We start from the raw sequence: 26,177 nt of genomic DNA on the forward strand, positions 1-26,177 counted from the left end.
TAGCAGCAAGCGCTACATGCGGACACTGCGACAGCTAGACCAAACCACAACAGTGCACTACAGCCACACTCGTAAACACGGTCGTCATCGTAAACATGTCCCTGCAGATGCTGCTCAGCGACCGTGGCCCGTGTTTGTTACAACACGCAACTGAACGTCGGAGGTTTCAAGCGTCAACTTTAGGTTACAATATCTCCGGATGTAATTAACATTTTACAATGCAACAAACGGCACTGATTACGTATTTGTTTATATGTTCAGACGTGCTAACAAAACTAACGTGGTTCCATTTAAAAAAATGTAGGTTTGTGTTAAAAAATATACTTCCGTGCATTTTTGTATGGTTTGTATTAAACAATTACACTAGCCCCTCTCCTCACGTTCGGTCTGTGGAATCGGTTCGTCAGTATTTGATGTGGTTTACGAAATATATGCAGCGGTAACGTTAGGTGACTCACCCTGTATATGAACACGAGTGTACACACACACACACACACACACTCACACACACACACGTGGAACAAATGTTGAATGGGACAACGGGGGCCATAATATGACGTTGGTTTTTTGTTGCTAGATGGTGGCGTGCAGGTACAGGTCTGTGTGGGTGGGTTTTCTGTAGACCCTGTGGCCAAGGCACCCATTGCGTTTACGGTGACCACAGCGTCAACAGAAAACCCACCCACACAGACCTGTACCTGCACACCACCAGCCATCATCATCCACACAGAAGCGCACAGTATTAGAAACATTGATGCATCGTGCAAAAGTAATATCATACGACGATAACCTGCCCCATGAACTGAGCCACCTACGCAAGGTTTTCGGGAATAACGGCTACAGCGCCCATCAAGTAAAAGAAGTGATTTCTGGGAAATATCAGAATAAGACCACCGACGCAGAGCAGGAAAAGAAACTTGCTTTGCTGCCATTCTGTGGCTCTGTGTCGGGCAAGATAAGCCGCCTGTTGAAAAGACACAAGATCAAATCAGTCTTCAGGCCTCCAACGAAAATCCGTCAATTACTGAGACCAGTTAAAGAAGCAATAGGTCTCACAACACCTCGAGTCTACGAAATACCTTGTGAGTGTGGTCAGAAGTACATCGGACAAACAGTGCGCACTGTGGAACAACGCAGGAAAGAACATGAGAGGTATTATCGCCTACGCTATCCAGAGAAATCTGCGTTAGCTGAGCATGCGTTAGAAAACGGTCACCACATAAAATTTGACGATACCTCTGTCGTGGCTCGCACTAACGGCTTCTGGGACAGTTTAATAAAGGAAGCTATTGAAATAAAAATTACCGCAAACACCCTGAATAGAGACGGTGGCTTGCAACTCAGCGCTGCGTGGGATCCAGCGATCGCGCCGTTGAAGAGGGCACATCGAACGCCGACTCTAGACATGCCCATATATGGTAATGTCACGGGCACCAGTGACGTCACAGCCGGCAGCTAGCGTATATAAGGGCGCACCAACAGCCCACTGGCAGTCGTATCACTTGACAATGGCCAAGGAGTGCTTGGCCGAAAGCTCGTGTAGTTTTAAGCAATTAACGCGGCTGAAAACCCGAGCACATTTTTTTGAATTCAGTGATGTTTAACAGTAACGTCTTTGAAGGTCAACGAGGGTCAATAAGGTGGCATGAACGTCCATTTACAGGAGGTGTTAGAATTGATGACCATTGGTATCATGAAGTGCTGCAATCTTCTTATCGTGGATTGAGTGGTATTACTTATCACTTCGGCACTTATAGGAGCACATGCTCTAATAATTCTCTCCAGTATATCGTGCAAACAGTAAATATTCGTCGAATACGGCGTATCCATCTAACGTGCCATTGACATGTAAACACCATTCGGCGGTTTCGCAAATTTGGAAGTTTGTGGTAAGGACTATGGGACCAAACTCCTGAGGTCATCGGTCCCTAGGCTTACACACTACTTAATCTAACTTAAAGTAACCCATCCTAAGGACAACACACGCACCCATGCCCGAGGGAGAACTCGAACCTATGACGGTATGAGCCGCGCGAAACGTGACAAGACGCCCAGACCGCGCGGCTACACCAGCGGCGACGGTTTCGCAATACGACACTAAAAGGAACGGTAAGACTAGTATCGTCGAATCAAGCGAATGTGAATGATGTATTCCTACGAACGTGGTCAGGTCATTGGGTGTCACTTGTGTCATGCGTCTGTACGCGAGATTTCCACACTCCTAAACACCCATAGGTTTACTGTTTCCGATGTGATAGTGAAGTGAAAACGTGAAGGGACACGTACAGCACAAAAGCGTACAGGCCGACCTCGTGTGTTGGCTGACAGAGACCGCCGACAGTTGAAGAGGGCCGTAATGTGTAATAGGCAGACATCTATCCAGACCATCACACAGGACGCCTCGCTTGGTGTACGGAGCATAATCATTGGACGATTGAAGAGTGGAAAAACGTTGCATGGAGTGACGAATCGGGGTACACAATGTGGCGATTCGATGTCAGGGTGTGGGTATGGCGAATGCCCGGTGAACGTCATCTGCCAGCGTGTGTAGTGCCGACAGTAAAATTCGGAGGCGGTGGTGTTATCGTGTTGTCGTATTTGTCATGGAGGGGGCTTGCACCCCTTGTTGTTTAACGTGGCACTGTCACAGCGCAGGCCTACAATGATGTTTTAAGCACCTTCTTGCTTCCCACTGTTGAAGAGCAATTCGGGGATGTCGACTGCATCTTTCAAAACGATCGAGCACCTGTTCATAATGCACGGCCTGTAACAGAGTGGTTACAAAACAATAACGTCCCTATAATGGACTGAACTGCACAGAGCTTTGACCTGAATCCCATAGAAAACCTTCGCGATGTTTGCGAAAGCTGACTTCGTGCCAGGACTCACCGACCGACATCGATACCTCTCCTCAGTGCAGCACTCCGTGAAGAATGAGCTGCCATTCCCCAAGAAACCTTCCAGCACTTGATTGAACTTATGCCTGCGAGAGTGGAAGCTGTCATCAAGGCCAAGGATGGGCAAACACCATATACCAGCATTACCGATAGAGGACGCCACTAACCTGTAAGTCATTTTCAGCCAGGTATCCGGATACTTTTGATCACGTAGTGTATTTTCAGTTACAGTAAGCATGTTAGTCCGTAGTAGCAACAGGCGAATCACAATTCAAAGCTAAAATGACAAAGATGTTTGTCGTTTCGTTTAGAAAAGTCAATTTTTACGACAGAGATACTGAACTACCGCAGTGGTCGTAGTTATTATCAGTGACCATGCTGTATACAAATTATACAGTCACTAAGTACTTTAAAACAAATAAAACGCTATTTGTAATTAGATAATATGAAAAAGGACTCTCTTATTTCTGACTAATAAGTTACCTTCCTAAATTACCGGTATGAAACTCTGTGTCCATCACGCTCTTTTGCCTATGATTGTTAAACGTTTCTTTTATGTAAACATTTTTCACAAATGCCATGTTTTAGCGCAAAATCGATATGCAGTGTCAGAAGTCGGTTAAAAAACCTAACTAACGATTCCTCATTCATCCCTGTACTATCAATATGTCTTGTAAAAAAGGGTGTTGACTTGAGAAATAATATACAGGGTAGTCCATTGATCGTGACCGGGCCAACTGTCTCACGAAATAATCATCAAACGAAAAAACTACAAAGAACGAAACTCGTCTAGCATTAAGGGGTAAACCAGATGGCGCTATGGTTGGCCCGCTAGATGGCGCTGTCATAGGTCAAACGGATATCAACTGCGTTTTTTTAAAATAGGAAACCCCATTTTTATTACATATTCGTGTAGTACATAAAGAAATATGAATGTTTTAGTTGGACCACTTTTTTCGTTTTGTGATAGATGGCGCTGTAATAGTCACAAACGTATAAATACGTGGTATCACGTAACATTCCGTCAGTGCGGACGGTATTTGCTTCGTGATACATCACCCGTGTTAAAATGGACCGTTTACCAATTGCGGAAAAGGTCGATATCGTGTTGATGTATGGCTATTGTGATCAAAATGCCCAACGGGCGTGTGCTATGTATGCTGCTCGGTATCCTGGACGACATCATCCAAGTGTCCGGACCGTTCGCTTGATAGTTACTTTATATAAGGAAACGGGAAGAGTTCAGCCACATGTGAAACGTCAACTACGAGCTGCAACAAATGAGGATGGCCAAGTAGGTGTTTCAGCTACTGTCGCGGCTAATCCGCACGTCAGTAGCAGACAAATTGCGCGGGAATCTGGAATCTCAAAAACGTCCGTGTTGAGAATGCTACATCAACATCGATTGCACCCGTACCATATTTCTATGCACCAGGAATTGCATGGCGGTGACTTTGAACGTCGCGTACAGTTCTGCCACTGTGCACAAGAGAAATTACGGGACGATGACAGGTGTTATGCACGCGTTCTATTTAGCGACGAAGCGTCATTCACTAACAGTGGTAACGTAAACCGGCATAATATCCGCTCAAAAATGGTTCAAATGGCTCTGAGCACTATGGGACTCAACATCTTACAGTCATCAGTCCCCTATAACTTAGAACTACTTAAACCTAACTAACCTAAGGATATCACACACATCCATGCCCGAGGCAGGGTTCGAACCTGCGACCGTAGCGGTCGCGCGGTTCCAGACTGTAGCGCCTTTAACCGCATGGCCACCACGGCCGGCATAATATGCACTATTGGGCAACAGAAAATCCACGATGGCTGCGACAAGTGGAACATCAGCGACCTTGGCGGGTTAATGTATGGTGCGGCACTATGGGAGAAAGGATAATTGGCCCCTATTTTATCGATGACAATCTAAATATTGCAATGTATGCTGATTTCCTACGTAATGTTCTACCGATGTTACCAAAAGATGTTTCACTGCATGACAGATAGGGGATGTACTTCCAACATGATGGATGTCCGGCACATAGCTCGCGTGCGGTTGAAGCGGTACTGAATAGCATATTTCATGACAGGCGGATTGGTCGTCGAAGCACCATACCATGGCCCGCACGTTCACCGGATCTGACGCCCCCGGCTTTCTTTCTGTGGGGAAAGTTGAAGGATATTTGCTATCGTGATCCACCGAAAATGCACGACAACATGCGTCAGCGCATTGTCAATGCATGTGCGAACAATAGGGAAGGCGAACTACTCGCTGTTGAGAGGAATGTCATTACACGTGATTCTTGAGTTTCTCCCGGCGTATTTGATAATCAAAATATCCACGGGTGTACTGCCGGTCTACAGTGTCCAACGGGCACAATATTTCGGCAATCATACATGTCGCCATCGTCAGGTGAACTGACGGACTGAGATCCTGTGGACGTGCCGGCACGGAGATCCGTACGCTATGGCTGCTCAGAGGGAACTGGATTTTGTTAAACGCCTTGATAGCTTCAGGTTGGATGAGTCAGATATCATGGTGAGTTTTGACGTCGTTTCCTTGTTTACGAGGGTACACCTGCGACAGTCACTAGAATTGATTAGTCAGAAATTTGACGAGAAGACCACTGACCTTTTTAGGCATGTCTTGACTTCCACGTATTTTCTTTTTAATGGAGAGTACTACGAACAAACGGAGAGAGTTACCATAGGTAGCCCACTCTCACCGGTGGTAGCGAATTTTTACATGGAGAACTTCGAGGAGGAAGCCCTGTCGTCATCCGAATGGAAACCTACTTGCTTTTTTCCGTTACGTGGACGACACGTTCGTCATCTGGCCACATGATATGGATAAACTCCTTGACTTCCATACACCCCAACATCAAATTCACTATGGAGACTGAAACGGAGGGTAAATTACCTTTCCTTGACGTCTTGGTCAAGAGAAGGGCTGACGGCACCCTAGGTCATGGGGTGTATCGGAAACAACGCACACTGATCTGTATTTGCACGCAGACAGCTGCCACCACCCTTCACAGAGGAATGGCGTACTTAAAACTCTAGTACATAGTGCGCGCACTATCTCTGACGCAGAGAGTCTACCCCAGGAATTGGAACGACTGAGAACTGTATTTCGAAAAAATGGGTACTCCGAGTGGCAGATTCAACGTGCTCTCCGCCCAACCACTGCAGCACAACCTGTGGAGATGGATGAAATCACGAGGGAGGAGGTAGGCACTGCGTTTATTCCATATACAGGCGCACTCTTGGGGAAAATCGCCCGCATTTTGAAGAAACACCGTGTCGGAACTGTGTTTTGTCCTCCGAATAAAACTCGTGCATTGGTGTGGAGCGCCAAAGATGACCTCGGTTTGAGGAAGGCCGGCGTGTACCAGATTCCGTGTCAATGTGGCAAGTCGTATATTGGTCAGACGATGCGTACCGTCGAGGATCGATGCCGTGAACACCAGAGGTGCACTCGACTGATGTATCCGAGAAAGTCGGCGGTCGACGAACATTGTTTGTCGGAAAATCATGCTATGGACTATGAACGCACGAGGATTCTGGTACAGACATCGAGATACTGGGACAGCGTTGTTAGAGAGGCCATCAAAATTCGCACCAATGACGACCTCATAAACCGTGACTGTGGCTATAATCTTAGCAAGGCTTGGGAACCAGCGATTGGGTTAATCAAGAGGAAATCGAGCAAACGTATAGTTGTGACGACCACGGCGGACAGAGCCATCACTCCGACGTCATCTCAGACGCCGTCGCAATCTGTTCCACCGCGCGACCGTGGCGCGGTGCGCGGACAGCGGAGAGAGCGCGCCGCGGGCGGAGGGTATTTAAATCTTCCGCCGCCGCGACCGAACCCAGTTCCCCCTGAGCAGCCATAGCGTACGGATCTCCGTGCCGGCACGTTCACAGGAGCTCAGTCCGTCAGTTCACCTGATGATGGCGACATGTATGATCGCCGAAATATTGTGCCCGTTGGACACTGTAGACCAACAGTACACTCGTGGATATCTTGATTGTCATTACACGTATTGCCAAATGCGTTGAGGCTGACGGACACCATTTTGAGCTAATCGCTGCATGTAAGCGCTAGCTCTCCATCATGTACGGACGTGGCGGAAAGGGAGGCAAAGCTGCTGCCCTGCTGCAATTGCTGGGCCTCGTGCTCGGCGCATCAGAAGACGGGGAACGCAAGAAGACGGCGGAGCGGAAGGAGCAGTGTTATCGCTGCCAAAAACTTGGCCATGTTGCCAAGTACTGCCGTAATGCAATGGCGTGTTTTCGTTGTGCCCAAGCACACGATTCGCGCCACTGCGCGAAGAAAGACGCCACACGCTGCTGCGCCAATTGTGGCGGCCCTCATGCGGCGAATTACCGCGGCTGCAGCCACATCAAGAACTGGAGTCGCGATGACAAAGCTAGACGGAGACACAAGATTACCAAGAAGACGGATACAGCCGAGGCCGTTGCGTCCTCGCCACCCCCCGCCTCTGGCGGATCTGTGGTGGCTGATGACGTGGCTGTACCACCGGACGCAGTCAGCGAGGCGTGCGCCAGGGTCCGCGCCGCCGCCGATGAAGAAATTGCTGCCCTCAAAGCCGCAATGGCGGAAGAGAGGGCAACACTCCAAGCCGAACTAGTCGAGGCTCGGCTGCTGGTGCATAGTCTCCGTGATGCATTGGCCAGCCAGCCCCTCCCAGCACAGAAGAAGGATGCCGACACGCAGACTGCCGCCCCCGTGGAACCTGTAGTAATACAGGAAGCCACGAGGGTGGAAACACAAGACGCAGCCGCACAGACAATTGTCGTGGCGAAGAACACGGCAACCCAAGCCATCACGGAAGAGGCTCCTTGCCCCCTCTCCAAGACGCAGTTGCAGAAGGTAGTGTCCATTCACTTGGATACTCTCAGGTCCTACAACGCCCGCCCTCCTCTCACGCCAGCCCAGTGGGAAGCTCTCTTCGTCTCAATAGAACAACAAGAACAACAAGAAGACTACGCAAGCCAAGAACAAGGGGCGAGGACCGCTGAAGACGCCGATGCTGCCAACTGGGAGGATGTGATACATCCTAAAGTGTCACAAGCAGACACACACCACAAGAAGAAGAAGAAGGACAAGAAGAGATACCCAGACGCCAGAAGGACCTAGAAGACTCTCCTCCTCACTGTGTCCGGCACCCATCACCATCATCATCATCATCATTAAATATCCGTTCTGTCCGTCGCTGACTGACAGTCCCAGGCGTCGACAGGGCCAGTTAAGTAAAGGCCCCTAGCCGATGCATACATGTCAAATTCACGTGACCTACCGCCTGTCTCCGACAGGCAATTCACATGAACCCAAATACGCACAACCGTCCCAGTTATTCCCAAAAGTCCCAGCATACCTCAACCCATCTCAGTGGAGTAAATGTCTAACGACAACAAACTCCCCCTTAACATCCTCAAGAAGAGGAATTCAAGTGCGAAGAGAGAGAGAGGGAGCGACCGAACCCAGTTCCCCCTGAGCAGCCATAGCGTACGGATCTCCGTGCCGGCACGTTCACAGGAGCTCAGTCCGTCAGTTCACCTGATGATGGCGACATGTATGATCGCCGAAATATTGTGCCCGTTGGACACTGTAGACCAACAGTACACTCGTGGATATCTTGATTGTCATTACACGTATTGCCAAATGCGTTGGGGCTGACGGACACCATTTTGAGCATTTACTGCATTAATGTGGTAGTTATAGGTAATCACGCTGTAACAGCATGCGTTCTCAGAAATGATAAGTTCACAAAGGTACATGTCTCACATTGGAACAACCGCAATAAAATGTTCAAACGTACCTACGTTCTGTATTTTAATTTGAAAAACTACCTGTTACGAACTGATCGTCTAAAATTGTGAGCCATATGTTTGTGACTATTACAGCGCCATCTATCACAAAGCACAAAATGTGGTCCAAGTAAAAAATTGGTATGACGCTTATTTCGTGAGATATTTGGCCCGGTCACGATCAATGGACCACTCTGTATACTTGCAAAATGATATGCGATTTAATTAATTACTCTGCTCTAGGATGTACTATGTTTTGTAGCGGTTATGGGTTCAGTGACACTAGATGTTGTTGCTGTGGTCTTCAATCCTGAGACTGGTTTGATGCAGCTCTCCATGCTTCTCTATCCTGTGCAAGCTTCTTCATCTCCCAGTACTTACTGCAACCTACATCGTTCTGAATCTGCTTAGAGTATTCATCTCTTGGTCTCCCTCTACGATTTTTACCCTGCACACTGCCCTCCAATGCTAAATTTGTGATCCCCTGATGCCTCAGAACATGTCCTACCAACCGATCCCTTCTTCTAGTCAAGCTGTGCCACAAACTCCTCTTCTCCCCAATTCTATTCATTACCTCCTCATTAGTTATGTGATCTACACATCTAATCTTCAGCATTCTTCTGTAGCACTACATTTCGAAAGCTTCTATTCTCTTCTTGTCCAAACTATTTATCGTCCACGTCTCACTTCCATACATGGCTACACTCCATACAAATACTTTCAGAAACGACTTCCTGACACTTAAATCTATACTCGATGTTAACAAATTTCTCTTCTTCAGGAACGCTTTCCTTGCCATTGCCAGTCTACATTTTATATCCTCTCTACTTCGACCATCATCAGTTATTTTGCTCCCCAAATAGCAAAACTCCTTTACTACTTTAAGCGTCTCATTTCCTAATCTAATTCCCTCACCATCACCCGACTTAATTCGAGTACATTCCATTATCCTCGTTTTGCTTTTGTTGATGTTCATCTTATATTCTCCTTTCAAGACACTGTCCATTCCATTCAACTGCTCTTCCAAGTCCTTTGCTGTCTCTGACAGAATTGCAATGTCATCGGCGAAACTCAAAGTTTTTATTTCTTCTCCATGAATTTTAATTCCTACTCCGAACTTTTCTTTTGTTTCCTTTACTGCTTGCTCAATATACAGATTGAATAGCATCGGGGAGAGGCTACAACCCTGTCTTACTCCCTTCCCAACCACTGCTTCCCTTTCATGTCCCTCGACTCTTATAACTGCCATCTGGTTTCTGTACAAATTGTAAATAGCCTTTCGCTCCCTTTATTTTACCCCTGCCACCTTTAGAATTTGAAAGAGAGTATTCCAGTCAACATTGTCAAAAGCTTTCTCTAAGTCTACAAATGCTAGAAACGTAGTTTTGCCTTTCCTTAATCTTTCTTCTAAGATAAGTCGTAGGGTCAGTATTGCCTCACGTGTTCCAACATTTGTACGGAATCCAAACGAGTGACAATGACAGAGGGAAGCAAAGGTCATTATTTCGTCGGCGATGGCGTGAGGAAAAGCGGCTCTTTGTGGGCGGTGGGATGGGTTCTTTACCTGCTTCAGTGGGTGAGGTGTGAGAGAAACATTGGTGGTTCCACTAACATTCATTTATTGACACATAAGACCCTTTAAACAAAGAGAGCAATATAATGTGTTCTAACTCGCTCAATCCCTCGCGGCGACAGAGCGGCGGAGTCGTAGCGTGCATATTCTAACGACGCTGAGGCGGCGACGGCTCGTGTTGCAGCGGCGCTCCAGGCACCGTATACGTCCACTCAGTACCGTGTCCGTGACTCACGGCGGTTCCTTGCGAATTCTCTCGTTGCGTTACTAACAAGCGGCTACGGCGTGGCGCGCAGTGCTCCATCCCGGAATCTAATGTCCGCCGGTCGTGGTCTCGCGGTAGCGTTCTCGCTTCCCGAGCACGGGGTCCCGGGTTCGATTCCCGGCGGGGTCAGGGATTTTCACCTGCCTCGAGATGACTGGGTGTTTGTGTTGTCCTCATCATTTCATCATCATCCAGGAAAGTGGCGAAATTGGACTGAGCACAGATTGGATCATTGTACGGGCGCTGATAACCACGCAGTTGAGCGCCCCACAAACCCAACATCATCATCATCATCATCATCATCATCGGAATCTAACTAGCGTCTCTTAGGTTCGCCGTCTTCTAGCGGTGTTCGTCAACCTCTAGGTTCACAGGTGCCCCATTTTGAGTGGCCACAGTCCCTTCGTACTCACCAGCCACCTGGGTAAGTACCACACGAACTTCTTTCTGGCAACATCTGGGACAGTATCTTCTGCGTTGACCTATTGGCCCGGTACCGGGATCTTCTTCTGTCGAGCAGTGCAGGGGCTAAGTCGTTGTAACGAAGTATGTCGTCCGCTGACTAAGCATCGGTCCGTCCGTCCAGGCGACGTTTCTTCGTGTCTTCTTTCTCCCCTCGGAGGACCCCGTCCTGCCCGTTTGTCGGGGTATTTATTCAATGTTTCCGTCAATGTCGCGAAGTTTCTAGGGCGGCGACTGACTCCTCAATCGCTGATCTATACTTAACACGTTGGCAGAAACGTGACCAACGTCGACACACGTGCCGGCTTTACTTGTTCGACTGCTGCCGCTTCCGAGTATTGTGGCTTAACTTGTCAAAGACTCTAAAATGTTTACTCAACCTATAATAAGTCGTTACGGATATCTGCTTCGAATAACCATAAAAAACACCTAATTATTATACACAACTATAAATTACATATAGTTATTACGCATAATACCCTAAAAATTATTGTAATATTCAGAAATAACCAGTTTTAATAAAAACACACGAAAGAGAAATTACACTACTGGCCATTGAAATTCCTACACCAAGAAGTAATGCAGATGACAAACGGGTATTCATTGGACAAATATATTATACTAGACTTGCATGTGATTACATTTTCACACAATTTCGGTGCATAGATCCTGAGAAATCAGTACCCAGAACAACTACCTCTGGCCGTAATAACGGCCTTGATACGCCTGGGCATTAAGTCGGACAGAGCTTGGATGGCGTGAACAAGTACAGCTGCCCATGCAGCTTCAACACGATACCACAGTTCATCGAGAGTAGTGACTGGCGTATTGTGACGAGAGAGTTGCTCGGCCACCATTGACCAGACGTTTCCAACTGGTGACAGATCTGGAGCATGTACTGGCCAGGGCAGAAGTCGAACATTTTATGCGTCCAGAAAGGCCTGTACAGGTCCTGCAACATGCGGTAGTGCATTATCCTGATGAAATGTAGGGTTTCACAGGGATCGAATGATGAGTAGAGCCACGGGTCGTAACACACCTGAAATGTAACGTCCACTGTTCAAAGTACCGTAAATGCGAACAAGAGGTGACCGAGACGCGTAACCAATGGCACCCCATACCATCACGCCGGCTGATACAACAGTATGGCGATGACGAATACACACTTCCAATGCGTTCACCGCGATGTCGCCAAACACGGATGCGACCATCATAATGCTTAAACAGAACCTGGATTCATCCGAAAAAATGACGTTGTGCCAATCGTGCACCAAGTTCGTCGTTGATCACATCACCGCAGGCGCTCCTGTCTGCGATGCAGCGTCAAGGGTAACCGCAGCCACCGTCTCCGAGCTGATAGTCCATGCTGCTGCAGACGCCGTCAACTGTTCGTGCAGATGGTTGTTGTCTTGCAAACGTCCCCAATTGTTGACTCAGGGACTGAGATATGGCTGCACGATCCGTTACAGCCCCATGCGGATAAGATGCCTGTCATCTCGACTGCTAGTGACACGAGGTCGTTGGCATCCAGCACGGCGTTCCGTATTACCCTCCCGAACGCACCGATTCCATATTCTGCTAACAGTCATTGGATCTCGACCAACGCGAGCAGCAATGTCGCGATACGATAAAGCGCAATCGCAATAAGCTACATACCGACCTTTATCAAAGTCGGAAACGTGATGGTTCGCATTTCTCCTCCTTACTCGAGGCATCACAACAACGTTTCACCAGGCAACGCCGGTCAACTGCTGTTTGTGTATGAGAAATTGGTTGGAAACTTACCTTATATCAGCACGTTGTAGGTGTCACCACCGGTGGCAGCCTTGCGTCAATGCTCTGAAAAGCTAATCATTTGCATATCACAGCATCTTCTTCCTGCTGGTTAAATTTCGCGTCTTTAGCACGTCATCTTCGTCGTGTAGCAATTTTAATGGCCAGTAGTGTATATTGCAGTAAAAATGAATACTAAGCATAGTTTGTGAAAAATACACTGCGATACCTGTGTATGAGCGTCACCAATACAACAATTGACCCAACATTTCCAAAATTACTTTCTGACAATTTATTATTTTAGTCCGCACTGTCCGAACAATTGACACCAACTTTGTTCAAATGATTAGGGCATTGCACCTAATACACCACTTCCTGGTTAATTTGTCCCGTGATCCATCACACTCCCACACTTTTGCGCCATTACAGAGGAAGGTAGTATGCACCTTTGAGCGAAATTTCGGGACTTACTTATCGCAGGGTATCGCAAAACTTGCTCTTTAGTTTTGCCGCACAGTGTTAATGATAAACTTTGTAACAGTTCTTACTGTTCTGTGTGCCACTTCTTTCGGTTGCACGATTAGTGTCAGACGGTTTCGACCCCTCCACGCGGCTCAGTAGGCACAAGAGATTGCTGCCTGCAGCGGACGACTGAGTTCTTTGCCTTTCCGCACAGTAGTTCCGAAGCGGCGTCCACTGGGCTGCTCCTTCCGCGCAACGAGGCAAAGAAGGCAAGAGGAGAGAGCTTTGTAGGGCACCTACCTTCGTCAAAGGAGCCAATTTCCTTTTCAGGCCGCGTGCGACCTGCGGCAGCTAATGGTGGCCCGTTAGGTCCCCGCTGCTCCTTCTGCCCGGTTCCCGCTTTGCGTCAACAGCAAAAGGCGTGTTCGACGTTCCATTTCCGTTGCTGCACCTCAAACGCCGTCACTACTAATATAAACAGGCCACGAGAAACTTTGTTAAGTTAATGGCAACATTCCAAAAGTGCAAAAATTTTCCCATTTTACAGCAACCGGTTTAAAAGTGTTTCAGAACAAAAACAGTCTCGGTTACGAAATTATTTAATGTCAAAGACGCGTCTCACCCTGTTGGAGCACCATCAGGTTGTCTATAAAAACAAGAAACCAATGACGTAGATACAAATGGAGGAAAAGGGCATGGCCCTGTCTTTCTACCTTGCACAGCTACGCAGACATCGTAAACTGAAAGTAAAGAAACTAACGTAAATGTAGCCGGATACGTAACCCATCAGTTATAAAACCACATATAATGTAAAATAGACACCAAAGTAACCGGATATACAGTATAGTCCATCCGTTATGAAACATCTAACGCATGAAGTGGACCTTGTGAAAGGAGAGAAAAGCCAAAATAACAATCAGAAAGTACAAATATGTGCGGAAAAATCTTCCACATTTATTGTATATTATCTAGAGTACGCCAGCCGGTAATACGCTTACAAAACCGCGGTATGAGCCACACACGGCACAATGTCTGTATTGCCCAAGCGTGGCCCTATCTTGTACTGTTACGGCGGAGACGGCTGATGTGCTCAAGGTCCACTTCACGGTTTAGAAGTTTCTAGGTGGATGGATTGTATACCCGGTTACCTTGGTGTCTATTTTACCTGATATGTGGTTTTATGACCGAAGAGGTCATGTATCCAGTACTTTTACACAGTCTGATGATGCACCGAAAGGGTGAAACGCGTCAGTGACATTAAATAATTTCGCAGTCCAGACTGCTTTCTTCTGGAATTCCAAAGATGTTTACACACGAACCTCGGTAAACTCCATGCTCGATACGACAAATCGCAAGCGGGTTACTTCTCATAAGCAATCAGGCGTCAGTTTGTAAACATCGGGCGAGTTGCGAAACAGGACACAGCACTTCAGCAAATTGAGCCTCCGATTGTACACTACTGGCCATTAAAATTGCTACACCACGAAAATGTGCTACAGACGCGAAATTTAACCGACAGGAAGAAGATGCTGCGATATGCAGACGATTAGCTTTTCAGAGCATTCACACAAGGTTGGCGACGCCTACAACGTGCTGACATAAGGAAAGTTTCCAACTCATTTGTCATACACAAACAGCAGTTGACCGGCGTTGCCTGGTGAAACGTTGTCGTGATGCCTCTTATAAGGAGGAGAAATGCGTACCACCACGTTTCCCACTTTGATAAAGGTCGGATTGTAGCCTATCGCGATTACGGTTTATCGTATCGCGACATTGCTGCTCGCGTTGGTCGAGATCGAATGACTGTTAGCACAATATGGAATCGGTGGGTTCAGGACGGTAATACGAAACGCCGTGCTGGATCCCAACGGCTCCGTATCACTAGCAGTAGAGATGACAGGCATCTTATCCGTACGGCTGTAACGGATCGTGCAGCCACGTCTCGATCCCTGAGTCAACGGATGGGGACGTTTGCAAGACAACAACCATCTGCACGAACAGTTCGACGAAGTTTGCAGCAGCATCGACTATCAGCTCGGAGACCATAGCTGCGGTTACCCTTGACGCTGTATCACAGACAGGAGCGCCTGCGATGGTGTACTCAACGACGAACCTGGGTGCACGAATGGCAAAACGTCATTTTTTCGGATAAATCCAAGTTCTGTTTACAGCATCATGATGGTCGCAACCGTGTTTGGCGACATCGCGGTGAACGCACATTGGAAGCGTGTATTCGTCATCGGCATACTGGCGTATCATCCAGCGTGATGCTATGGAGTGCCATTGGTTACATCTCTCGGCCACCTCTTGTTCGCATTGACGGCACTTGGAACAGTGGACGTTACATTTCAGATTTGTTACGACCCGTGGCTCTACCCTTCATTCGATCCCTGCGAAACTCTACGTTTCAGCAGGATAATGCACGACCGCATGTTGCACGTCCTGTACGGGGCTTTCTGGATACAGATAATGTTCAACTGCTGCCCTGGTCAGCACATTCTCCAGATCTTTCACCAATTGGAAACGTCTGGTCAATGGTGGCCGAGCAACTGGCTCGTCACAATACGCCAGTCGCTACTCTTGATGAACTGTGGTATCGTGTTGAAGCTGCATGGGCAGTTGTACCTGTACACGCCATCCAAGCTCTGTTTGACTCAATGCCCAGGCGTACCAAGGCCGCTATTACGACCAGAGGTGGTTGTTCTGGGTACTGATTTCTCAGGATCTATGCACCGAAATTGAGTGAAAATGTAATCACATGTCAGTTCTAGTATATTTGTCCAATGAATACCCATTTATCATCTTCATTTCTTCTTGGTGTAGCAATTTTAATGGCCAGTAGTGTAGTAATGAAAACCATGAAGATGAGGGGATGCTTCACTGAGTTATTAAGATTTATCTACATCTGTACACATACCCCAGAAGCCGGCGTAAGGCACCAAATACCACTACCAGACATTTCCTTTCCTGTTCCACTCGCAAACAGAGTGAGGGGAAAACGACTCTCTATTGTCCCCGTACGAGCGCCAATTTCTATTATCCCATCTTCGTGGTCCTTGCGCGATATGTACGTTGGTGGCAGTAGAATCGTTCTGCAGTAAGCTTCAAATGCCGGTTCTTTAAATTTTATCAATAATATTCCTCGAAAAGAACGTCGTCTTCCCCCCGGAGTCCCCTTTTGAGATCACGAAGCATCTCCGTAACACTCGCGTGTTGATCGATAGTACCAGTAAGTAAACAAGCAGCCCACCTCTGAATTTTGTAAGTGTAGAAATACATTAGTTAATATTTCAGGGGATTTGTGAAATACCTATAGCTCTCATTTATGTGACCATATTGTCCGTAGTTGGTTTACAGTTCTTAGGGTATTTTTCTCAATCGTTGCAACTAATGGGAAAGTTATGTTTGCAACACCACAAAACACAAACCACAACACATACTTGGAAGTATAAAAACAAACAGAAAACAGAGATGTGAAAAAAATTGTGCTGTTAAGAACATAAGAAATGCATAGTGCTGCAGAACAACTTAAAATTAAACCGCAACTATCAGTGTCTAAAGAAAAAAAACATCAACGACGTGCTAGCAGACGGCGTTTCCCGACGTAAGCGAGAAATCAAGCAAAAATCACTGTAAGTACAAACCAACATATTGTTAACGAACTGTTCTTCGATCTTAAAGCAAACAAAATGTAAATAACTTAATTACAGACCATTGATGATCCTTCATCTCAACAAAGCGAAAAGCGTCTGGTGAAAAGAAAGGAAAAAAAACTATGTAAACTTAGCGGTTATTATAGCTGAGCAGTCGTTCATAACTGGCATTCAACTAAGTTTCAGAAGCATTATTAGTTCAGGTGTTGAAACGATTCTGGGTTTGTTGGGGTTGGATTGTTATGTTTGAGGTGCTTCCGGGGCGTCGTACGGCGGCGAAAGACGCCCTTTTCTTGAGTTTCAGTCATCGCAAGTGGTCGCTCAGAATCTGCAGCGTAGTGCGTCACGCCGTCGAGCTTCCCCCTGGCGAAGTTAAATGGTTTTTGTCAACACAGGTCTAAGAATGTAGAACGAAGAAAATAAGCTGACGACACAGATCCGTCAGAAGAGATGTTCTTGTGAACGACTAAGTGGTAAACTGAGTTATAAACTGAGTCTGAGTTGAAGTCTGACCAGTAAACTAGATTGTGTCCAGAGTACACGGGCCGTTCTCCACAATGAAAGATGAAAGTAGCTTAACTGGAAGAACCCGTTGCAGTCAAATCTTCGAAGGAAGCACTCGAGAGTTCAAGACATCTAACGATAACTTTTGAGGGGTGCACATGGGGCCCGAAGATGGGATACTGAATTGCCGAAACCGGTAGCGGAAATAAAATAAAACAGTTGTCAATTTGCACTGCTTTTTGGCGAATTTCTTTGTTAAATATTTGACGAGGCGCTGTCCCATGTCCGCAGTGGATCAACAGAAACATCCCAAAGGTGTTCCATTGGACAGGCCAGTCCTCTTCAGGTGCGTTATTTTCCACGGAGCATTGCCTCACAGGCTCTGCTTTAAGACAGGGTGCGTCGTCATGCTGACGCAATCAATCATCGTTTTGGAACTGTTGTTCTACTGAACCGGGTACGCATTGGTGTAAAATGTTTTCATATTCCCCGCATTTAGCGTTCTCTTAAGTGCAAAAGGAGAACAACACCGTAACGACGAACACAGTGCCGTACCGTAACACCACCTCCTTCAACTTCACTGTTGGCACTGCACTTGACGGCAGGTAGTGTTCTCCAGCCAGAACCCTTCCATAGCACTGCCATAAGGTATTACTCGTTTACAGTCATCCACTGCCCAGTAGAGCAGCTCTGAATACCACCTCAAGCGGAGCTTTGAACTGTCCACAGAAACGTATGCTTAATGCGGAGCTGCTGTATCGTCGTACTCGCTACGCACTATCGCCGTGCTATCTGGACTGCTGTTAGTACTTCGGAACTCACAAGCGACTCCTTCCGCTGATTTCATGCTATTTTTTACAACGACTCCGGAAAATCGGACGCTGCCTGTTCGTCAGGACATGAGCTCTTCCTGGACTTGCTTTAACTGTGGTTCTTCCTGGGAGTTTCCAGTTCACAGCCAAATCACCAGCAGTCGAACTAAGAAGTTTAGAAGGGATGAAATGTCGATGACGGATTTTTACTAATGTGACATCCAACGACTAGTCCACTTCCGAAATCACTGGACCCTTGTGACCGTCCCATTCTGCTGCTACTGAAGGCAGAATACTCCTTCCTTCTTTCACACCCCCGTCTGCAAGTCTTTTAACATCCAGTGTCAATCCCGCAATCTTCTATAGGGCGGGTATGACATGTTGACGAAGCACATCGCAGTAACTCTGGCCAGTCGCATTGTACGTCTTTGGTCCTTGAGCGCCAACCTGTTCAAGAAAGAATGGGCCAATGATGAACGTATGCGTGAAGCCAGACCATACGATGACACGTTCACCGTGCACAGGAACTTCGTGCACATTGACTGTAGGTGAAGATCTCCACACTCGGCAATTTCGTTTGCCTACTTCACCCGTCAGAGAAAAATGGTCTGACGAAGTCAAAAGGTCGTTGGGCGTCCTGTGGCGCAAGCTGCTATATGATATGGGTCCTGTACGGATACCATTTGAGAATGGTTCGAAGCATCTTGCGTACAGTGGACCACGGGATGTCCAACTGTCGTGACAGAGCACGCGCACTGCCTAACGATCAAGAATTGCGTGCAGAGTTGTCTGGCATAGCAACAGCGATTTCATCAGCCACCTGTGGTGTACCCGATCTCCGGCCTCTTCCCGGAGCGACGCCCAGTTCTCCAGATTATTCGAACTTCTACATCACGCTCCGCACAGTGCGTGGAGGAAGAGGAGCCGTCCGTAATCTTTCAGCCGGCGATATTCTCGAAGTGCAGTTGCAGCATTACTGTTGATTTGATAATAGAGCTTCACCAATAATGCCCTGCTCCTTTTCTCCAAGCTCATGTTGACTGGTCAAAAAGTGCATGGCGACTGGTCAGGTGTGTCAGACTATGCATCACTAATACTGATCACGGCACCTGGTGGCCATAGTTGGAATTGGACGGTGGCTCTGCGACGCATGGAAATCATACACCCCGTACTCTGGACATTAATGCTGTCCAGTCCGATAATCGTTCGGCAATTAGTTTCCGTGTTGTAACGTGTTAAATAGGTAAAGTTTGATTACAGGATGAAAAGTATTTAAACCGACAAACTCCAGGAGGTTGTAGGGGACATCAAAACAAATGTTTTTCCCTAATGTCACAACACTGTTGGAACACGTGAGGCAATACTAACCTTACGACTTATCTTAGAAGAAAGATTAAGAAAAGGCAAACCTACGTTTCTAGCATTTGTAGACGTAGAGAAAGCTTTTGACAATGTTAACTGGAATACTCTCTTTCAAATTCTGAAGGTGGCAGGGGTAAAATACAGGGAGCGAAAGGCTATTTACAATTTGTACAGAAACCAGATGGCAGTTATAAGAGTTGAGGGGCATGAAAGGGAAGCAGTGGTTGGGAAAGGAGTGAGACAGGGTTGTAGCCGCTCCCCGATGTTATTCAATCTGTGTATTGAGCAAGCAGTAAAGGAAACAAAAGAAAAATTCGGAGTAGGTATTAAAATCCATGGAGAAGAAGTAAAAACTTTGAGGTTCGCCGATGACATTGTAATTCTGTCAGAGACAGCAAAGGACTTGGAAGAGCAGTTGAACGGAATGGACAGTGTCTTGAAAGGAGGATATAAGATGAACATCAACAAAAGCAAAACGAGGATAATGGAATGTAGTCAAATTAAATCGGGTGATGCTGAGGGAATTAGATTAGGAAATGAGACACTTAAAGTAGTAAAGGAGTTTTGCTATTTAGGGAGTAAAATAACTGATGATGGTCGAAGTAGAGACGATATAAAATGTAGACTGGCAGTGGCAAGGAAATCGTTTCTGAAGAAGAGAAATTTGTTAACATCGAGTATAGATTTAAGTGTCAGGAAGTCGTTTCTGAAACTATTTGTATGGAGTGTAGCCATGTATGGAAGTTAAACATGGACGATAACTAGTTTGGACAAGAAGAGAATAGAAGCTTTCGAAATGTGGTGCTACAGAAGAATGCTGAAGATAGGGTGGGTAGATCACGTAACTAATGAGGAGGCATTGAATAGGATTGGGGAGAAGAGAAGTTTGTGGCACAACTTGACTAGAAGAAGGGATCGGTTGGTAGGACATATTTTGAGGCATCAAGGGATCACAAATTTAGCATTGGAGGGCAGCGTGGAGGGTAAAAATCGTAGAGGGAGACCAAGAGATGAATACACTAAGCAGATTCAGAAGGATGTAGGTTGCAGTAGGTACTGGGAGATGAAGAAGCCTGCACAGGATAGAGTAGCATGGAGAGCTGCATCAAACCAGTCTCAGGACTGAAGACCACAACAACAACAACTATGTCATTTTTTCCTATGAGGATTATTTAAACCGGTGGAGGCCGTATTACGCTCTTCAGTTGTTAGAGGGCATATTACGCTCTTCAGTTGTAGGCAACTGCTGTCTACCAGTGTAGTACCGAGCGGGGTGGCGCAGTGGTTAGACACTGGACTCGCATTCGGGAGGACGACGGTTCAATCCCGCGTCCGGTCATCCTGATTTAGGTTTTCCGTGATTTCCCTAAATCACTCCAGGCAAATGCCGGGATGGTTCCTCTGAAAGGGCACGGCCGACTTCCTTCCCTTATCCGATGAGACCGATGACCACGCTGTCTGGTCTCCTTCCCCAAACCAGCCAACCAACCAACCAGTGTAGTAGTGCATTGTCTCTGTTTGCTAATGGAGTGATACACATGGAGTGAGTACACTGATATGGCTGGTGCGTACTGCGTAGCGCACCACAACATACGAGCTGCACAGAGGGTTTATCAACAACAATATCCTAATCGCCGTATCCCGCATCATACGACCTTTGCTGCTGTGTACCAACGTCTCCGAGAAACCGGGTCATTTAGCAGATTACCTGGACAGGGACGCTGTCGCACGGTAAGAACGCAGCAATTTGAGGAAGCTGTCTTGCATCATATGGAGCGGGATCCTTCAGTCAGCACTCGTGCAATTGCACGTAACGTGGGGACGAATCAGACGAATGTAAGATCAGTCCTTCGAGAGCAATTGTTACGTCCGTTTCACTTACACCGTGTCCACAACCTGGAACCAGTTGATTATCCATCCAGAGCACAGTTTTCGCAGTGGTACCTGGAACAGTGTGAAATGCATCCTACATGTTCCTCTGGGTTGTTTACAGATGAAGCAACGTTTGGGTGTGATGGAGTCATCAACATGCACAATTCGCCTATTTGGAGTGAGGATAACCCACATGCCACAGTTACTAGCGCTCATCAAGTGCGGTTTTTCGTTAATGTGTGGGTCGGTGTTGTTGGGACTGTCTAATTGGGCCGTATCTGCTACCTAGGCAATTAAACGGCAGCCACTATTACAATTTTCTCGCCAGAGCATTGTCAGAATTTCTGGAAGACGTTCCGCTCCCTACAAGACAACGCATGTGGTTCCAACATGACGGGGCACCAGCACATTTCAGTCGTCGTGTGCGTCGATTCCTGGACCGACGGTTCCCAGAAACGTGGATTGGCAGAGGTGGTCCTGTACCATGGCCTGCTCGATCCCCAGACATGTCCCCTCTAGACTTTTTTGTGTGGGGAGAGATGCGTATCCTTGTTTACACAACTCCTGTTGCATCGGAAGAAGATCTGGTTGCCCGGATACCAGCAGCAGCAGGAACAATTCAGGATATTCCTGGGATTTTTGCCCGTGTCAGATAGAACATGATCCGACAGTGTAACCTTTGCTTACGTGTCAATGGAGGCATTTTTGAAAATCTACTGAAATTGAAATTGGGTTGTGTTAATGTGTTGTCTCCTGGTTATAAAAAAATGGAAAAGTGTTTGTTGGTTTGATTAATTTGCCGCCAGAGAAATCTTCCCCTACCGGTTTAAATACTCCTCATAGGAAAAAATGACATTAGGAAAAAGTATTTGTTTTGATGTCCCCTACAACCTCCCAGAGTTTGTCGGTTTAAATACTTTTCACCCTGTATAACCACACGGTACATTGAAAATAACTAAATTGAAAGTATTCCGGTACAAGTGAAAAGTAAATTGAAAGTATTCCGGTACAAGTGAAAATACAATTTAGTCTGTCTATGCAAGAAAAACGTCTGTACCTATCTATGCATAAAGTATGAATTGAACACTACAAAAACACAGTTTCAACACTGGAAAATATCCTCCATAAATGAGTAATGTTAAGGTTCAATACCTTTCACCTTTACACCAGCATAAACTGAGAATTAATTATTTTACCTTAAGCGTTGAGCCAAGCCGTTGTCGATACTGGACGTTATACTTACATCAGTTCTACATGTTTCGGAAAAATATATTTGTGATAGTCAGATCTCAGCACTCCTGTAATGGCGGACAACAAGGAGACCAGCGATGTTACGTTCGTCCCCGCAGCAGCGTGTGCTAAAAATGCTGAAAACTCACGCATGTGGCCAACGGGAATTACATTTCTATAAATGAAAACACAGAACCACATTTACCGCTAAGTTTTGACTTCGGAAAAATGAAATTTTACAGAATAACAGACTTGAATACAGCAATTCGCAGATGAGTAGCAAGCGAACAAATCGACCACCCAGTGGCAAGAGAGAGCAGAACGAACAGAACAGAGGGCCATAACCTTATCGCATGATTATATATATATATTAAATGATAGCAGCCAACGATTACATGTTGGCTTCTTCCATACACTTTCTTGTCATAGTCTTTAGCAATCATAAACGTAATATTTACTACACTGAAGAGCCAAAAAACTGGTAGACATGCGTAATATCGGGTAGGGCCCCCGCGAGCACGCAGAAGTGCTGCAACACGACGTGGCGTGGACTCGACTGTCTGAAGTAGTGCTATGGGAATTGACACCATGAATCCTGCATGGCTGTCCGTATGAGTACGAGTGGTGTGGAGATCTCTTCTGAACAGCACGTTGCAAGGCATTCCAGATATGCTCTATCATGTTCATGTCTGGCGAGTTTGGTGGGCTGCGGACGTGTTTAAACTCAGAAGAATGTTCCTGCAGCAACTCCGTAGCAATTCTGGCCGTTTGGGGTGTCGCATTGTCCTGCTGGAATTGCCCAAGTCCATCGGAATGCACAATGGACATGAATGGATGCAGGTGATCAGATAGGATTCTTATGTATGAGTCACCTATCAGAGTCGTATCTAAACTTATCGTGGGTCCCATATCACTCCAACTGAACACGCCCTACATCATTACAGAGGCTCCACCAGCTTGAACAGTCCGCTGCTGATACGCAGTGTCCATTGATTCACGAGGTTGTCTCCGCTCGATACAATTTGAAACGAGACTCTACCGACCAGGCAGCATGTTTCCAGTCATCAACAGTCCAATGTCGGTGTTGACGAGGCCAGGCGAGACGTAAAGCTTTGTGTCGTGCAGGCGTCAACGGTACACGAGTGGGCCTTCGACTCCGAAAGCCCATATCGATGATATTTCATTGAATGGTTCGCACGCTGACGCTTCTTTACGGCCCAGCACTGAAATCTGCAGCAATCTGGGGAAGTGTTGCACTTCTGTCACGTCGAACGATTCTATTCCGTCGTCGTTGGTCCCGTTCTTGCAGGGTCTTTTCCCGGCAGCAAGATATCGGAGATTTGATGTTTTACCGGATTCCTGATATTCACGGTCCACTGGTGAAATGGTCGTACGGGAAAATCCCCACTTCATCGCTACCTCGGAGATGTTGTGTCCCATCCCTCTTGCGCCGACTATAACACCACTTACATCTTGACAACCTGCCATTATGGCAGCAGTAACAGATCTAAAAACTGCGCCAGACACTTGTTGTCTCATATAGGCGTTGCCGAACTCAGCGCCGTATTCTGGCTGTTTAGATATCTCCGAATACGGTGTCTATACAAGTTTCTTTGGCGCTTTAGTGTAAATGTACATAATCACAGATTTCATCACTGTTTTTAGTATCAGAATAGTATTTCGCTTTTAGCAAAAATCCTCATAGCTTGTGTATTTTGTATTTAGTTGTCATAAGTACCCACGAGTACGCTAAGCGCTGTGTTTGTCCGGCCATTTCCCGCAGGTTCCTGAGTTGGAGTGTCGCGGCCCGGCGCCACACCAAGAGGAGAGCTGCAAGGCCGCCGACTGTCCCACCTGGAGGGCCACGCCCTGGTCTCCCGTGAGTGCCGCCCCCTTTTACTGCTGCCGCCTGCCCAGCGCATTAGTCAGCATTAGCCGTTTGTTCATCTGCCTACACTACCGCTCAACGACTTCAACAAACCTAACAACTGACATCCAATTCCCTGTAGAAACCGTGTAATACCATGACTAAGTACAGTGTGACGCCCCCTCTCCGCCGCATGCTGGTGTTGTCGACGCCGTGGAGCTGTTACTGCTACAGCTCGGTCGGTGGAGCCGAGACGCGATGCGCGATGATGGATGTCTCCGTCGGTTAACGAGAGACGCCGGCCGGAGTGGCCGAGCGGTTCTAGGCGCTACAGTCTGGAACCGCGCGACCGCTACGGTCGCAGGTTCGAATCCTACCTAGGGCATGGATGTGTGTGATGTCCTTAGGTCAGTTAGGTTTAAGGTGGGGGTAGGACATCAAACGGGCCGACTTGGAGCAGGAGAGGCACCACAGGACATTTTATTTTCTACTGTCTATACTTTTACAAATAAATTCATAAAACTTTGTCAGCATGACCAGGAAGGATTCAGAATTCACACTCATAGTAGTGGAAGTGCAAAAACATAACAAAACAAATTTTTTTTAGATATGAAATTTCATAATTTTTTTCACTTACTGTTCGCTGCATTTGTTGCTATAGGTACATTTTTCTTCACAAGTAAGAGACATTCTTTGATGAATTTTGCACAGCATACAAACCATACTTGCAGGTGTATAAAACTCTAGAATTTTCCAAATCTATTAAAAACTGTGGTAAAAATTGAGATAATTAACTACAAAATTTTTCTAAACATAAAGTTTAAAACGTAACAGCTCACTCATTTTTTCATAAATTAAATAGATTCTAGAGTTTCAGACACCTGTAAGTATGGTTTGTATGCTGTGCAAAATTCATCGAACAGTCTCTCTTACTTATGAAGGTAAGTGTACCTATAGCAACAAATGCAGCCAACAGTGAGTGAAAAAATGACGAAATTTCACATGTAAAAAAATTATTTTGTTATGTTTTTGAACTTCCGCTGCTACGAGTGTGAATCCTGAATCCTTCTTCGTCATGCTGACAAAGTTTTATGAATTCACTTGTAAAAGTATAGACAGTGGAAATTAAAATGTCCTGTGGTGCCTCTCCTGCTCCAAGTCGGCCCGTTTGACGTCCTACCCCCCTTAAGTAGTTCTATGTTCTAGGGGACTGATGACCTCTGAAGTTAAGTCCGATAGTGCTCAGAGCCATTTTTTAACGAGAGACAAGATCTGAAAAAGCTCTTAAGAACTCGTTCCTCGCGTAATGATTTGAGTTTGTTTGCAAGTCCGCACAGTTTCCTTATTAATGCGAACTGCGCACTCTGATTGTCTCTTACGGTTTGAAGTTGAATTATTATGTGCCTGGTTAACACTTTAGTGCAATAATTGATGAATCTTCCCTCATGCGCACCGTCCACATCACCAAAAGCGAGGAAAAAGTTCAATTGCAGATCGCATTGGTCGTTGCTTTTTCGTTGCTAACAAGGGAACCTCCACATCGCTCCCCACTCAGATTTAGTTATAAGTTGGCACAGTGGATAGGCCTTGAAAAACTGAACACAGAT

The 26,177-nt window shown here is 46.5% G+C and overlaps 1 protein-coding gene across 1 annotated transcript in view; it reads left to right on the forward strand.

Annotated features, from left to right (window-relative positions):
• Window positions 1-26,177, forward strand: part of LOC126485046 (protein madd-4-like) — a 697,683-nt gene that overhangs the window by 338,655 nt on the left and 332,851 nt on the right. Inside the window, exon 7 of the mRNA XM_050108648.1 lies at window positions 24,487-24,627. Within this exon, the coding sequence (XP_049964605.1) occupies window positions 24,487-24,627 (141 nt within the window). The remainder of the gene's footprint in view (window positions 1-24,486; window positions 24,628-26,177) is intronic.

Source organism: Schistocerca serialis, chromosome 6 (genome assembly GCF_023864345.2).
Source record: "Schistocerca serialis cubense isolate TAMUIC-IGC-003099 chromosome 6, iqSchSeri2.2, whole genome shotgun sequence".
Classification (NCBI taxonomy): Eukaryota; Metazoa; Arthropoda; class Insecta; order Orthoptera; family Acrididae; genus Schistocerca; species Schistocerca serialis.